At 39.8% G+C, this 16,574-nt stretch overlaps 1 protein-coding gene across 1 annotated transcript; it reads left to right on the top strand.

The window, feature by feature from the left end:
* The first annotated feature begins 1,379 nt into the window (after positions 1–1,379).
* On the top strand, positions 1,380–5,711 carry POLR1F (RNA polymerase I subunit F). The gene is made up of 4 exons (XM_055709858.1): positions 1,380–1,669; positions 1,823–1,964; positions 3,662–3,870; positions 5,245–5,711. The coding sequence occupies exons 1-4, from the start codon at positions 1,452–1,454 to the stop codon at positions 5,636–5,638; spliced, it is 963 nt and encodes a 320-aa protein (XP_055565833.1). The 5' UTR covers positions 1,380–1,451; the 3' UTR covers positions 5,639–5,711.
* The last annotated feature ends 10,863 nt before the right edge of the window (positions 5,712–16,574 follow it).

Raw genomic sequence — 16,574 nt, 5'->3', positions numbered from 1 at the left:
GGAGGATTACAGCTACAAGACAATACAGATTACAGTTAAAGACATTTTCCATTTCAGTTTTGCAAGTTCAGGATGACATCTGAAAGCCATTTTTCTGCCAGTTTTTTCATACTAATCCAATTTCACTCACAGTAATGTATGGAATATTATACCATTTGTTTTACCCATGAAAACTAACAATGTTCTGTTTTCACAGTATACCCAGTCAAAGAAAACCTTGTGGTGATGTAGTATCTGAGTAGTTGCAAAGGCTTTTGCATCACTTAACATTTCACAGGGAGTTCAAGGATTTCTGGTATCTGATGTGAGGCTTGTTTTTAGGCAACAACAGTGCTTCTGAGGCCTCCACAGCACAAAAAGAATTTTGATACCTTTCATGAAATCGATACATGAAAAATTTATTTTTGTAACTCTCCTTGTGGATTCATTCAGTTTGAAAGCATCCATTTACTAAAACAAGGTAAGCTGATGTAAATCAGACTTCCATCAATGAGAATGCTTTTTCAAGGTTTTGCACCGTTCAGTTACATCAGTTTAAAATAAAATCTGAAGGTAATACTGTGCAACTGTGGGCCCACACAAAGTCTGACTGGCTTGTTTGGTCAAAGTCTTCACAAACCAGCCATGAGTTCCACTGGTTACAGCAGGAAAAGGGTGGGGTTTTTTGCTGTTGCTGCACCTCACTTTGTAGGTTGTTCAGCGTACAGTGCACCCACAGCCCTTTTTGTGACTTCTATTAAGTTTTATCTGTTTTCTCCTTCTATCTTCTAACACATGGTTAACAAGTGTCACAAAAGTTCTCGCTACTTTTGTGTACAAAAATTAGATGCAGGCCCTAGCAACAGAAAACAAATTGTGTGTGTTTATAATTGCCATGTGTGAAGAACACTATTTAAGACAACTTGACATTTTTTCTTTAGTTGGAATTACCAAATGCTCACTTTAAATTTACTATAGCATCCTAACACCATGTCTTTTGTCTAATGACCAAACGCTTGATTTAGGTTTATGGGTAGAATGGATGCGTGAGGGGGGTCATTACCCGGAGGAACGATCTGAAAAGGCGCGAAATAGCGAGCCCGAGCACAGGCGTATGGCTTTTGGGAGCAAACCCGCTTCTGAGGGCTACCACAGGGGGCTACCACAGGGGGCTACCACAGGGGGCTACCACAGGGGGCTACCACAGGGGGCTACCACAGGCCGCCACCACCCCCCCGCCCAGGGCCGCGGCAGAGGCAAAGGAAGGGCCCAGCTGGGCAGCAGGGGCCGAGGGCCCGCCAGCCCCGCCGGGGTTCCCCTCACACCCCGGCCCGCCGCCGGCGCTCGGAAACGCGTCACTCCCCGCGCCGCGCCCCCGCCCCACCGGGCGGTGCGTGACGCCATCACGGCGCGCTGCGGCGTGTGCAGTTGCCGCTGTCGCCCGCGCGGCCCCGCCGGTGCCCGCCCGCAGCATGGCCGCGGCAGGGGAGCCTGCGCCGTCCGCCCCGCCGCTGCCCGCCGCCGCGGTGCCCTCCTTCGCCGTGGCCCGCGGCCTGGTGGGGCGCCGCTACTCCTGCCTGGTGGTGGCGCCGCACCGCCGGCACGTCGCCCTGGCGCCGCGCTACCTGGGCCGCAAGCGCAGCGGCATCCGCGCCCAGCTCGACGCCGAGCTCCTGCGCTACTCGGAGAGGTGCGGCCGGCGGGCGGCTCGGGGCGGGCCTCGGGCCTCAGCCCGCCGGGGCCCCGCGCCGCCGCCTGGGCCCGCCGCGGCCGGGGGAGCGCTCGCCGCCCCGCCGGGTCTGCCTCCGGCCTAACCGTTAACGGTGCCCCCTTCTCCTTCCAGCCTTCAGGGCGTGCCGCTGGCGTACGACAACATCAAGGTGGTGGGCGAGCTGGGGGACATTAACGACGAAAAGGGGTTCATCCACCTGAACGTCGAGGCGGATTTCGTCATCTTCAGCCCCAAGAAGGGGAAAAAGCTGGTGGTGCGTAAACGCGCTGACGTCTCACGGGGCATTTCTTTTTATAAAGTAATCGAAGCTTGGCTTATCTCCGTCATCAACAGAGGTCTGGGACATGGGGTGGAGTTATGTTTTACTTTGTAACACTGGCTTATGCGTGTACGAGTAGTTCACGGTAGTTTGTTAGCAGTGCGTGGTAGTAGATCTTGCTTTCGTCTATCTGTACTGGCCCTGTATTTATCAAACTTCTACATAATATGTATTGTTAACATATTGTGTTACGTATTATTAAATACTTCAGAATTTTGAATATCATATCCATGCTTCTTTCTGAAGAGCTGATAATTCTCAAACAGGTATGCATGTTCTTATTTAATAGTAACAGGAGTATTTAGGATGCTCATATGAGTTTAGTTCCTTGAAGTACAAGAGCAGTACATCACGTTGAAGGCTACCTTTCAGTAAAAAGAGATGTATGGCTCACAGAACAGCTTTAAGCTTGTTAAGACCCTTGCATCAGTATTTGTGGGGAAAAATAGGTTGAGAGTTGGCTTACATTCATTTGTGTGCTGTACCTTTTGCAGCATAGCTTATGTCTTAAGAAATTAATGTGTCTTCTTGCTAGGAAGAGAATGGAAAAACCCTCAGCCTCTCAGTCACCCTTGGGGAGAACAAAGGTGAATAGCATTTGATGTACAAGCGTGTCAGAAACCCACTGAATGGAGTACTTGAAAGCCTTTTAGGTGTCATCTGTATCTTTAGCTGCTAAGTAGTGCTGTGCCACTGTGAATGCTGTTTTAGGCAAGTAAATCAAACTTTAAATGGCTTTAAAACGAAGTTGATGGCTGTAGTGTGGGGAAAGAGTTACCAGTTTTATTCAGATACTCACTGTGGCTATGTTTTGGTGTCATGGCTTGTATCCAGAACTGTGTGGCCAGCAGGACAAGTGATTGTCCCCCTATACTCAGACAGTGGTGAGGCTGCACCTTGAATACTGTGTTCAGTTTTGGGGCTGTCACTTCAAGAGGAATGTAAAGGTGCTGGAGCATGTCCAGAGAAGGGCAACAAGGCTGGTAAAGGGTGTAAAGAATATCTTAGAACAAGCAGCTGAGAGAACTGGGGCTGTTTAATCTGGAGGAGTCTCAGGGGGGATCTTACTGCTGCCTACAACTACCTGAAAGGAGTGGGCAGGTGGGGGTGGGTCTCTTCTCCCAGGTAATTAGTGACAGGACAAGAGGAAACAGATTCAAGTTGTGCCAGTGGAGGTTTAGATTGATAATTAGGAAAAAATTCTTCACTGAAAGGGTTGTCAAGCATTGGAACAGGCTGCCCAGGGAGGTGATAGAATCACCATCCCTGGAAGTATTTAAAAAACATGTAGATGCAGTGCTTAGCGACATGGTTTAGTGATGGACTTGGCAGTCCTGGCTTAACGGTTGAACCTGATGATCTCAGAGGTCTTTTGCAACCTAAATGATTCTATTATTATGCAGATACAGGTTGAGTTCTATTTTTGGAGGAGTTGTATGAAGAGTTTACAGGAATAGCGTTGATTTTAGTGAAGAAGAGTTAGCTTATTTGCTGGATAAATTGACTCCATAAATTGCGCATAAACTCTTGTTGAAAAGTGCCCATATATGAAATTAAATTTATATCATAGGCATTTAAAGGAATGATCTTTCTATAACTTCATATGACCTTTTTTTTGTTTGTCTTTTTAGGGTGTAATTAATAAAGTGGCCCCTAGTCATATTGGCTGCCTGATACATGGATGCTTCAACGCTTCTATCCCTAAACCTGAACAAATGTCAGCTGCACAATGGCAAGAGCTGGGGTTAAAAACAGGGGATGAACTGAAGTTTCAAGTATTGCACTTGGATTCTGATGCAGCTGGGGTGTTTTTCATTCGAGGAGGACTTACTAAAAGCAGGTATTGTGACCTACTAGAGAATATTTTCAACTGTTTGCATTGGTTTGTTACAAGCTAAATGATTTGAATTAACATCTTAATCTTCAAGCTTTCTTATTTTTACGCAAACCCATGACTATATATACCCTGTTTTAGTTATCCTAAACTAAACTTCCTAGTGTTAGTTCTCATATGAAAATTTTCTCTGGAAAAATAAAAATAGATCTTTGTTTTTTCTTAGATTTAAAAATCTTGGTGTGCTGACCTGTGAACTGTTGATTGTGTATGTAATACGTGCTCAAAATAGCACCCCCAGATGTCTAGAGTAGCTGTGTTAGTGAATGTGCACAGGCTTTTCAAGTGAAAACTGTCCAGTTCCTGAAAACGGTGTTCATGTTGGTGTTTGCCCACACAGGTGCGCACATTCCATAATCACAAATCATTACATGTGGATGGTTTAAATGCTTGCTAAAATGTAGGAATATAAAAGATGATACAAGAAAATGCATCACCTTCCTCCTTTTGCTTATGCCTCCTTTTAGAGCAGCTTCCTAAAAATCTTATTAGTGATTAAAAGTTTGTTCAGATTGATTTTTAGATGGTCATTTGCTGAGCAGTGTTTTTTTCTGCCAATGTGCTTATGTTTTTAATTAAATGTACAATGTGACTACTACTGGAAAAATCATAATATTTTTTGTTTGATTTTTCTTTTTTAATCTGGAAGGATGCTCTAAATTGTTTCAGTGAACTTACAATGAAAGTTAACAATGTTGTCCTCAGTGCCTCTGGGGACATCTCCATGCCTTTTAGCTGCATGCTTTCCATATTTGTCTTTCTAGACATTTTCTCCAGTGCTCTCAGTTGCAAGGTACCTGCTGGAGTTTTTTATTTTGTTTGGGTGGGTTTTTTTCTTTTTTTGCCTTTTCTGGCATCACCTTTGTTTTAGCTGTGTAGACTTTAGCAAGGTAGTTGCTTGGTAAAACCAGCAGTGTGTCTCATGTATGACTGAATAGGCTGTTGACTGTGCATGTTTGTGAAAAACGTAAAAATAAAAATTACTACACAATGTGTAAGTAGGAATTAGTGTATGAAGGCGTACAAGGAAAGAGGGAATATCAAAGTGGTCTGTACAGCATTTTAGAGAAAAAAATTAGCCTTGGATTTGAAAGAGAATATTGATTCTGCAGTAAGAAGGAAGCTCATCGGGTAACAGAAATTACCCTAAAATACCCTGAAATTATTAAACCGGCTTTATGATTTTCTGTAGCTACAGTATCATGTTCTCCAGCTGGTTTTTTGCAAATGCTTATCTTTTATCTACTTGATGTAAATAAATACTGTGTGAGGGACAGTTAGATATCTCCACTTCAGCTTATTTTGTGTATTTCTTTACAGCATGAAGCCCAAACAATCTGAGACTATCACTGGCAGTGCAAATGGAGATGAATTTCAAAATCTTGACTACCAGGAGAATGGCTTCAATGACTCTGGGGGAGGTAACATCACAGAGGAGCCTCTAGGTGAGACAGATAACACTGGGAGAGAGAACACAGAAGAGCAAAGTGTTGGTGCTGTGAATGGATTATGTGATGATAAAAAGAAGAAGAAGAAAAAGAAAAAGTGTAAGCAAGAAGAACAGGGACTTGTATTGCCTACTAGTGACTCCAGTGGTTACCAAAGTGACCATAAACAGTCAAAGAAAAAGAAAAGAAAGCATTGTAATGATGTTGAAGAAAGTAAATTATCTCAGCTGTCAAAAGAACCCAAAGCTAAAAAGAAAAGGGACTGAAGTCTGAAGTGCTTTTCCTGAATAAGATTTCCGATGTTTTTGATAAGGTTCCAATAAAAGCCTGTTTTCAAAATGTATGTGTATATTGCTTTACTGCTGCTCTGCCAGGTGGGATGATGTTTGTGTGTATATGCACACCAACAGCTTTAAAGGCAGGAGCTTTTAAAGAAGTGATAGGAAGAATGTGATAGAAGCAATATCTATCTTTTATTTATGGGAAAATAAGACGCCAGAAGAACAGTGGAATGCAATTACAGGAACACGTGCATCACCTCTGTGTCTGCTTCTTGGTTCCACGCATTTACTACTGGTTACCATGTAGCCATGGTAAAACCCAATGATCTTTGCTATTCTTTATTCCATCTTTTGCTTCTCAGTGCCTTAATTTTATTAGACTAGATTAGGCTTACCTTTGAGGTTCTGGAACATACACCTGAATTTTCAGGGGCTGAGAAGAGATACTATTTTTTAAATTTTATTTTATTGTAGTAAGGAACTGTGAATGCCTGTGAATGAAACTACAGCCTGATTTAAAGGTTAAGCAAACTCGAGCATCTTGGATCTTTCAGAACACCTTCCGCAGTACTCTAGGGTATGATCAGTTGATTCAGAGCAAGCAGGGAAGATGGGAGAAGATTAATTAATCTAGTGTAATGAAGTACCACTTACAGGTTACAATACTACTGAGATACAGGCTGATAAAGCAGTTGGTAATGGGACGTACTGTAGTAACTTTCATTTTTTCACATCAAGTTCACTGACTTCACAGTTTTCTTTTAAAAACAAAAAAAAAACAACAAACAAAACCCCTGAAGTGCAACTCCCAACTTTTTGTGCTAGTTGTAACTTTCAAGTACTGCTCTCTAGCATAGCGGGTACCTACCGTCAGTATTTTCTAAAATGTTGGAATTGGTGTTAGTGGAAAGTTCCGACAATGGGAAAATGACAAGCATTAACAAATGTGGCTTTACTATGAACTAATTTTCCTGGTGTACATGTATGATAATTTTTTTGAATATTGGTACTTTTGGTTGCAGCTCTTTTCTGTTGTGAGGAATTCTGGGGAGAAATGTAGTGTGACACATTCTAGGCTGTCTTTAACTGAGATACAAGGCCATGATTACTTTGGTGTTGACTAACCTATTAGAAGAAGACATAACCAGCTCTGTGGAAGCCTTTTAACTAAACAGCTTGTATATGGAAACTTGCTGTTCATCTGTCCTTAGGTGACAAAACATTTTGCTCTAGTGATCATCACTGGTCCGTTAGCTCATTTCGCTAAGGTTTAAATACAGTGCCTACTAACATAGCCATTCACATTGAACATGTATTGAATTTCAAGTGTAACAGTACTTGTTTTAGGGCTCACTTTGTGCTATATTGATGTCTTTTATGTATCTTCAAAGCTCCAAATTTACAAAGGCAACTCTTAAGTTTCTTCCAGACTTGATGGCATGGCAGTACATCATAGATATTTTAAAGTTATAGAACCAAGTTAAGAGTTTTCAAAGACCTGTAAGATGAGCTTAAATAGCTGTTTAAGGGCAGCAGAAATTTCAGTATATCCTGTTTTGCTTGCTCTTCAGTGTCCTTGATCTTGAAAGCAGTTTCTAAACAGTCCTGAGATGAACATGAACTGTCCCTGTTGTGTTTCTACATGTGGCAATGCTGACACTTGAATTGCATGCAATTTCATGGACAGTGGTCTGTCCATTCTTCCTGTACTGTGACAAAGCCTGAGAAGTCAGGTAACGTTTGTTACACCTTTCTTACACGTTTGTTACAGATTGCTATGAGGCCAACGGAGGGCAGTATTCTGGTGTGCTAGGTGTTACAGAGAGTAGCACAGAAAGTCCCACCCTAATGTGCTTCACATTTAAACATGCAGGGCTGGCTGAGGGTTGGGACATAATTTACAGTTAGAAATTATCTACTGTCTCCTCTTCTTGTGTGTGTGTGTTTGTTTATATTTTGTTTTTTAATGGATTGATGTAGAGGGAAGAAATTGCCTGGATAGGTATGGAGGCCATACCAGAGAGGATGGCAAGTGCAGGTGCTTTTGTTGATGTCTATGGGAAGAGAAGAATGGTGGCAGTTGCTATTGCAACTAGCCGAAGACGGAGAGTCATGTGACTTGGTCTGTTAGTCCTTAATAATTGTTATAGTTCACTTTCCCTTTTAGGGAAGGGAAACACGTCTCTAGCAGACCCATTTTTGGGGAGGGAGTGGGGCATGAGACAAGTGCCACCAGTTCATAGAAGCACCTTGTAGCACCAAGAGTTTGTCTTGCCATGTTCAGCTTTTCATCAGTGTGGAGAGAAAGGAGACCTTCAGGGCAGAAAAACTGAAGTTGCAACTAATGAATCAAGTAACTTAGTATAAATTATTTCAGCACTTTGAATACTCTTTTTCCTGCTTTTGCTGCTTTCCCATTCTATTACTGAAGGAGAATTGCCTATTGTAATTTAGCAAATTATGCAAACTGTTTTTTTTGAGGGTATTAAGCAACTTTTCTGAAAGTCTTACTTAGTAATCTGTCAGTTTTGGGGCCTTACTTAAAGCCAGGGATTTTTTTGGCACACAAGTATGGCCAGCACCGTCTTGTATTATCTTTTGATTTATTTTCTTGGCATACAACAGGAGAGAGCAATTAAAAATATTTAAATTCAGAAGCTGGTATTTCATGATTGCTGAACAAGTTGTTGCTTCAATGTCACAAATACTATAACATGTTACATTAAATTCTTGCTAGGTTAATAGGTTAAAAATAAAATTGTAGATTCCTTTGCCTGACAGTTGTACAAAACAGTTGACTGTTTTCTGCTGGTTTATGTCTTTGGAAGGGGAAGAGTGAAGAAAAAATTTAAAATAAAAAAAAAAAAGAGAAAAGGTTTTTTCACAGTTGGAGGCAAAATTGGCAGTCTCACAGCTGCACTGTTGATGTAGACAATCTTTTTGCATTAACTAAACATGGCAAGAAAATTTGGATTTTCAGAAATTAATTGTCACTCTAATCATGACTTTTAATCACTTCTCTTTGGGTGTTTTTTTGCTTTAAAAGTAAGATTTTCCAATGCTTGAAATTAAAAAAAGGAAAGAAGCTGAACCATAAAAGTTTCTCTGAAGTTTGATTGTTATAAACGTTCAGCTTTCTGTGTTCCCCTGGACTACAAATGAAGAGTTGTATTGAATTCTGAGTTGAGCCAAGATTTCTTGACTATAGAGGACAAACATTTGTAAAGCTTCCAGTGAGATCAGGTGACTTTGTATTTACTTGGCCCTTCTGTTCTTTTCTTTTTTCAGAGTGCATGCTAGTACAACTCACTTCTGTCACATAGCAAAGAGAGGGTTAGGGAAGTAAAACTGTATTTTGTCCTGTAACTATATTGATAGTTGCACCAATAATAGCTTGTTACTATCAGGTGATCTAGACAAAACATGCTGGTTTTTTCCTGTTTTAAGTTGGCAACAAAGCTAATATTCACTTCTGTCTATAGTTGATAATTTTTTGCCTTTATTATGAAAAATGTAGTTCCAAAATAACCAGCTATAATAAGTTTCTAAAGCAGGGACTGATTTGTAGTATTATAAATATTTTGATTCTGCAAACATGTTTCTCAGTGTATTATATGCCTTTGCCAGAAGAGCAAGTGCCCTTAGAAGAAAGTATTTTTAGCTCTCATTAAAACAACTGTTTTTTATTCTCTGAAGCCTGCAATGATCTACAGTGTTAACTTTTGCTTTTTGTCTTTTCCTTGCTTCTCTTAGAAACAAGTTACTTGCTTTTTACTTGGCAGTTTGGTGCTGCTTAAAATATGCAGCCCAAACAGCCCAGTGGATGAGCTCTAGGGAAACGATTTTTTAAAAAGCTTAAGTAAGGCAGACTGCCTTTCGGGAAGCATGTGCCTTGATCAAATCTGCCTCTGAATTAACCACTTGCCTTTGGAAGTACCTCAGCCTTTGACAGCCCTCAGACAGTACAGACCTTTGCTGTAAAAAGTATTGGGGTAGTTACATACCCACACTACTGAAGTTACAGTTTTCCATATACCTGTGAAAAGGTTATGTGCTCTGATGCTCAGGATTATTAAGGTTGGCTATAAAGGGACTGAAATAGTTTCATTCTAGTAAGGCATATATTTTTCTTACCATAATGTTTTCTGCTATTTATCATTCAGAAATTCTGTCATTTCAATGAAGCCTGAAGGACTGCAGTATTCAGTACACTTAGTCTTTCTTACAGGGAGAAGATACTTTGTCTTCTGGATTGATGTAAAAAAACCAAGACTCTGAAAATCAAGCTTCACACTTCTCCAGCACTGTCTGTAAATAAGATTTTTAAAGACACAGATCATGATTTTTTTTGTCTTTCATCATGGCTTTGGATATAACTAAGTTAGAGCTGGGTTAAATTCAGCTGTACCTCTTGTAGCAAGCCACTCAATTGACCAGATGTTAAGCAATTACGAGCAATTGCAGCCTGGAAATGGCTTCAAGTTCCCTTGAAGCCAACTGTCCCAGGCAAAGAGTGGAGACAGGCAAGAAGGAATGAGCTTTAGTTTTCCCCGCTTTAAGGACCCCTACTGTGAGACACTGAATACATAGATGATCTCCTCCCATTTCCCAAACTGGTATGTCTGTAGTGCATTATTGCTGCTGGAACATTTTTGTTTCAGCCAGAGGTAGTTCAACTCTACAAAGACTTCCTTGAGAAATCTGTCTACAGAAACAGCTAAAATTAACTTTCTGTACAGAAGGTGAGTGAACTGCAGTAGCTCTTGATCCACAGCACAGAAACCTTATGAACAGAGAAAGAAATTTTGGTACAAGACTCATTATCAATACCTTCCTCTTCTATGGATTATTTTAGGATATTTCATATGACTAGAAGGTTGAGCTGTGACCTTTGGTCTCTGAAGCTATATACTTATTAAGAAGGCAGGTACCAAGGTATGATTGACTATTGCACTTCAAAGCTCCTTATCCCCTGTTTTCCTTCTTTATGTTTTCTTTTGCTGGTGCCTTTGGTGTATGGGAACTTCTCTAAGAATATTCTTACTACACCTGAAATATGATGCCCCATTCAAGAGCAATTGCGTTCATTGTGCTGCACAAATTGATTGAGAACCATATGTTCCAGAAGCTCTGGTAAAAGCCAGTCTGCCAGCACTATATTGCTGTGAAGTTCACATTAGGTATGATAGATCCACTAGAACTCTGGACACTGAAAGCAGATCTTTGTCAAATACTTTGACTTGAGTTGCAATTAAGATTGCCTTCAGAAAAATGTTACAATTCTATCTGCAAAGCTATGATCTTTGGGCATGACCTCATTGTGATACATATATGCACAGCGCACACAACTTCTGCTGAAGACTCGCAAACGCAGCAGTTACTGGAATGCGGGCTGTGCAAGTACAGTCCCAGGTTCATTGAAAGCATTTTGTCAGAACTGGTGTGAAACAACTGCCACTAATTCATGAAGCTGGCTGAAGCCAGAGTCATCTTGTTTTCAAGGAGAGTTGGACTGGGCTACTCTTGGCCTTGATAAAGTCACCTGGTTAGGCTTGTTTGTTACTGTGTATGAAGATACAGTCTGTGCTTTTGTTTCCTCATAATAGAAGTGTTAATGTATAGATAAATGAAAAATTATCTATGGATCAGTCAAAGCAACATTTAAAAGCTGGCCTAAAAAGAAAGGCAAATTTATGCTGCATCAGTAATCATTAATATCAACATCAGGAGAAATAAGACATAGTCTTGGAGCAAGATTACATTTTTGCATCAGCTCCTTTTTTATTTCAGATAACAAACCATTGACATCCGAACTCCTTTCAGGATGGTGCCAGTTTATTACATCCGTGCTTGAAGACTCATTTTTTCTCCAGAGATTTGGTCAGTTCTCCATGGTCTCAAAGACGAGCAGATTTTTGAAGCGCTTTCCTAGGACAGCTATTTGTCTCTTTGCTGAAAAAAAACCAACTCCCAAAACCCAACAACAAGACAAAAACTGCACAGATAGTGTAGGTGTTTGTAGTTTCTTCATGGAGCCTGTTGACATTATCTTGTGGCTTTGTGCAGAGGGGCATACCTTCACCTCTGGTGTATCTACATTCTACACAGAGAAGCAGTTGAGGACCTCTGTCTTTCAAAGAAATTCCATATATTGTGGCTAAAAATAAGTACACAGAACAGCCTGCACTGATGATGAATGGGATGTGCTGATAGCTTTTTTTGATATGATTTTCTCAATGTTAAACTGATTTTAGCATAAGTGACCAACTTTATGTCTGTTATTACTAAATCCCATGTTTTCCTAGTTTTCTCAGAGAAAGGATAATTCCTTTTCATCTGTAAAAATTCAAAATTAATCTTTTTGTTTAGGATAGACATTAGTTAAACTTGTGCGCTTAGTTTCCTTGGGCCAAGTGATTGGTATTATGGATAGGTACAAGGTTTCTGAAGCAGAGAAAAGCGTGCACATATTACAGAGTTAAGTACATTTGGACATTCATATTTTTACCTGTGTAATATTTATAAAGTACCAAAATATGCTGATGCTCACAGATTAATTCTGTAGTTATTTGTATTGTGGTTATTTCCATCTCACTTTGATGTCTGGTTTGCAAAAAACTTTGTCAGAATTAATTCCAAAATAGAGCCCACCATCATATTTATTCTTGATATATTTATTTCCTGTAAATCCGTGGTTGTGCAATATGATGACGAATGTGAGGACAAGCTATTGCAAATAACTTTTTTATCTTCCTATTAATTAAGTGTAGCAAATGTCTTTTCTCAGGCAATAAAAATTCCCAAAGACTTTTTTCTCATTTTATGAACAAGTCTTAGAAAAAGAAGAGTAATTACTGTATTTGTCAGACAGGCGTTCAAATTTGAATTACACTTGAAAAAAGGGATAGTTAAAAGATGTTGACAAACTGGATTGAATTCAAATACGAATAACAGCAATAAGAGAGAGCTCTATTTCATGAAGGAAGAATAAAAAGATTGCCAATTTTTAGCCGAACAGTAGCTTTGGATGTAAAGTGGGAAGAAATAGACTGAATACCTCTGCAGTGTCTTGCTCTGAGAGTTCTCACAGGGCTTGAGGTAGGCTGCGGTCTGAAACACTTTCTGGCTGCAATGCAGCAAGGCACTTAGACATCACTAGTGAGGGACCATAGATACAAGCAGCACTTCTTTGTATCATAAAGATTGTGTGAAAACTTAGTGCAGAATTCTTCCTCTCAGCATTTTTCTATGGAATGCTTCTAATTCTATAATGAAAAATGTAACAAAGGACAAAAAAACATATTTTCATTTACTGTAGCATTATTAGTTTAGTGATTATTTTTTTTCTTGTCTCTGAGCAAAAACTATTGTGTAAATAATATTTGTAGTGGTTAGAAAAACTTTGAGTACACAGAGTTCTGATACTACAGGTTTTGTTTGGGCTTTATTTTTTATTAGCGCAATTATTTATGATTAGACTTTCTTTACTTGAGCCCACTTTGGAAAATGTTCTAAGAAAATTCAATGAACTCATGCAAAACTGTCTGGGAAAGATGGATTTTAAAAAAGAGAAAAAACCGAGGATTTCTTCATAAACCAAGAGTACAAAGGGTAAAATTTTAGTTTAAGGAAGTTCTTGATATTTTGAAATCTTTCCTGGGGATGAGGGAAACTTGAAGACTTCTCTTTAAAGGCATTTCACTCTTCTCTCCACTAAGGATTTTCAGTCCATTCAAAATGCTTCTCTAGTTTTTGAAAGTGTGACATAATGTATTTAAAAAGTGCAAATAGGAATTTCAAATAGAGAAGTATTCCATTCTAGGTATCTGAATTACATTGTTAGGCAGGGAACCAAAAGGGTTTTTTCCTCCCAAATTCATACTCTGGTGAAATTGACTGAATTATTTTTTTTTAATGTGAGACTATGATTCCAAGAAAACTACTCTGATCCACAAAGAATTTGCACTTCAAATTAAACCCATTGATGAAATCAATGTAGGACTTGGAAAAGTCTGGCTTGAAGAAAGGTTCTGCCTGTTCTCATGCAATGCCACATGGTGGAGTATTGCTTTTTCTGTTGGGCTTTTTCCCCACATCTGTCATCTAAAGAACTCAAAACTACTGTGAACTAGTATTTGATAAGAGGAAGTTTCTGGTAAATGTAAGATGCTTTAGGTTCAGAGCATGACTTTCTGTTAGCACTGTGCTCCTGGAGCAATCACAAAGTCCCTTGTCAAAAATACAAAAGGTTCGGAATTAGAGAGGACACTTCTGCACTTTGTTGTACTTTTTAATTACTGCTGTTCCAGTCTTGGACTGCATTCGTAATGACTCTTTTAAATTAATAACGTCAGTGAAAGCCTGCAGACTTATTTCGATCCTTCCTTTGCAATATAACAGGGTACTTCTGTATTACAGTTGACTGTAAAGAAAACTTGTTTATTCAGGTGGAAAATGAACTAATATGCAAAGGTGCAATTTTTTAATCTAAATAATATTTTGGCACCATGAAGTTTAATACAGCCACAAATGAGAGGGCTAGAGAGCTAGATCAAATAAGACTGGAAGAGAAAATCTGTATGTGTTCTGTATTTCAGCATTAAAACCTTTGTATCTAATTCTGTGACCGTGTTAGTTTATTTTCTTATTTTCATATATCTCAAAGTGCTGTTAATACGTAAGTTCATGCAGTTTTTCACTGTTCATATTTCAGATTCCTACCTTACTTTGGTTGTATAGGAAAAGAGGCTTATGTGGCCGTGCTGTGAACACCAGCTCATGCAAGTGCCATGATGTGTAGGTGCATTTATTTGTCCTTACTGTTGTGGTTTAGTACTGTCATGGTTTAGCCCTGGCCAGCAACTAAGTACCACGTAGCTGCTCGCTCACTCCTCCCATGCCCCACTCCCCGCCACCCCCACCCCAGTGTAAAATTTGGCCAGTTAGAGCCAGCTGTCCTGGCTCTGTTCCCTCCCAATTTCTTGTGCCCTTCCAGTCTTCTTGCTGGCAGGGCCCGAGAAGCTGAAAAGTCCTTGAATCAGTAGAAACATTACCCAGAACAATTAAGAACATCTGTGTGCTGTCAGTGTTATTCTCACACCAAATCCAAAACAGAGCACTGCACCAGCTACTAAGACGCAACTAACTCTATCCCAGGTAAGACCAGGACGCTTAGCAAATTTTTAGATATTGGCCACTTTGCATACTTCTGTCTACTTAACTGAAATGCTGAATTCCTGTAAGTTTCATGGAAGTGAGTTCTTGGGCAGAGAAGAGAAATCATATTAATTCCCCGATGTGAAGAAAAAGTGACCCAGCTTCAGCTGTGGTGAGACTTGACCCCTCTGTGGGCTCCATGGAAAAAGCTTCAGGCAGAACTGTACAATTTATTAGGCATGTGGGGATGGGAAAGGGGGGCATCCTTAGCTGTGCTGCTGAGGAAACAGCTTGGGTTTGTCTTTACTGCACTTGGGGGTTTTTACAACGTGTAATTCTTTTGTGTTTACTCACCCTCTGTTGTTTCTGGATTTTCTGTATGCTAATCTGTTCTCCTTCACTTATACAGGACAAAGAGGCTGAAAAGTCCCTGTTAGTCTTCAGTTCATCAAGGCATTTTAGTTTTCACATAAGGTTACTGTTAATTACCAGAAGCTCAGTATTGATCATGTCAAGTCTCAATGGCTGAGGTAAGACCTGCAATTAAGATTTTAAAGAGCGAATTGGAGGTGGGGGAATTTCTCTGCATACTGCCAACCTGCATAGGCTGCTGTGCTGCCACAATGCCACCTGTAGACACATTTGAATTATATTAATGTAAAAAGAGTGACATCGGATTACACTCTTAGCCTTCTGCATTATATCAGTCACAAAGTAAAATACAGAAACTGTCCTGTTTCTGACAGACTGCACTGAACTACATTAATGTGCTTGATTATGCTTGTCCTTGTTCTGGATAATGGTGTCTGAAGTACTCGTCTGTAGAGCTTCACTGGAAAGGTTAAAAGGTGTCTTAATCCTGCTTAGGATGTTGAGTGATATTCCCACCTGAACATAAATCCATGTGTTTTACATGTGAGCAATATAACCATTAGAATCTTGCAGAAAAGGTGGATAACAAAATCTTTACCTCTAGTAATGAATTACATTTTGAGAGCAGACTGAGCTCTGCTTATGGGATGGTTCTGGGGATTTGTCTTCAAGAGGGATTTCAGGTTTGTGTGCATGGGGACTCAAAAACATCAATAAGACTCTGTCATGTGTGTGAATATTGGTGGCAGAATATGCAACTATGTTTGTGGTACATCTGTGCTCTGGAGTGGATGTGGATCTGGCTCAGATTGCTTCAGGTTTAGTCATGAAAGTATCCATGGACTTAGTTTGGAAATTGCATGGTATTTTAAGGTTAACTAGAGACAGAAATTCAGAGGGTTCTCTAAAATCTCAAATAGAAAAAGACTAATTCATACCTTCAGATACAGTGTTGAATAAATCTGCTATGAAAGACAACTAGCGAGATGTAATGGACCTGTGCACTAAGCTATGGAAGCTGTTCACACTGCTTTCTGGTGGGATGGGATATTAAAATTAGTGTAGGACCCTATCAAGAAAAACAGCCTATGTGGGACCAGTGTGCATGCAACTCTGCTTATGAAAACTCTAGAAAACAGAAGCTTCTCTGACAGATAACATCTATACTTAAAGACTTCCATTCTGTTAGTCTTACTAAAAAGTGCTTTTCACCAATGAGCTGTTTCATCTGCTCTTAAGGTTGAAACACCAACAATAAACTTTTTTAAAAAACTTTTAAAAATGTCTTTCTGTGAAAAACCTTTAGTCCTAGCAAATTGACAGTATTTGTTTGTTTTCAGGTACAAAGTTAAATCCAAACCACTTTCTTCCCTTTGAGTTGAGAGATTTTGTA

Source organism: Falco cherrug, chromosome 4 (assembly GCF_023634085.1).
Source record: "Falco cherrug isolate bFalChe1 chromosome 4, bFalChe1.pri, whole genome shotgun sequence".
NCBI classification, from domain to species: Eukaryota; Metazoa; Chordata; class Aves; order Falconiformes; family Falconidae; genus Falco; species Falco cherrug.
Note: the sequence above shows the minus strand (reverse complement) of the source record. Positions and strands in the feature narration are given on the sequence as shown.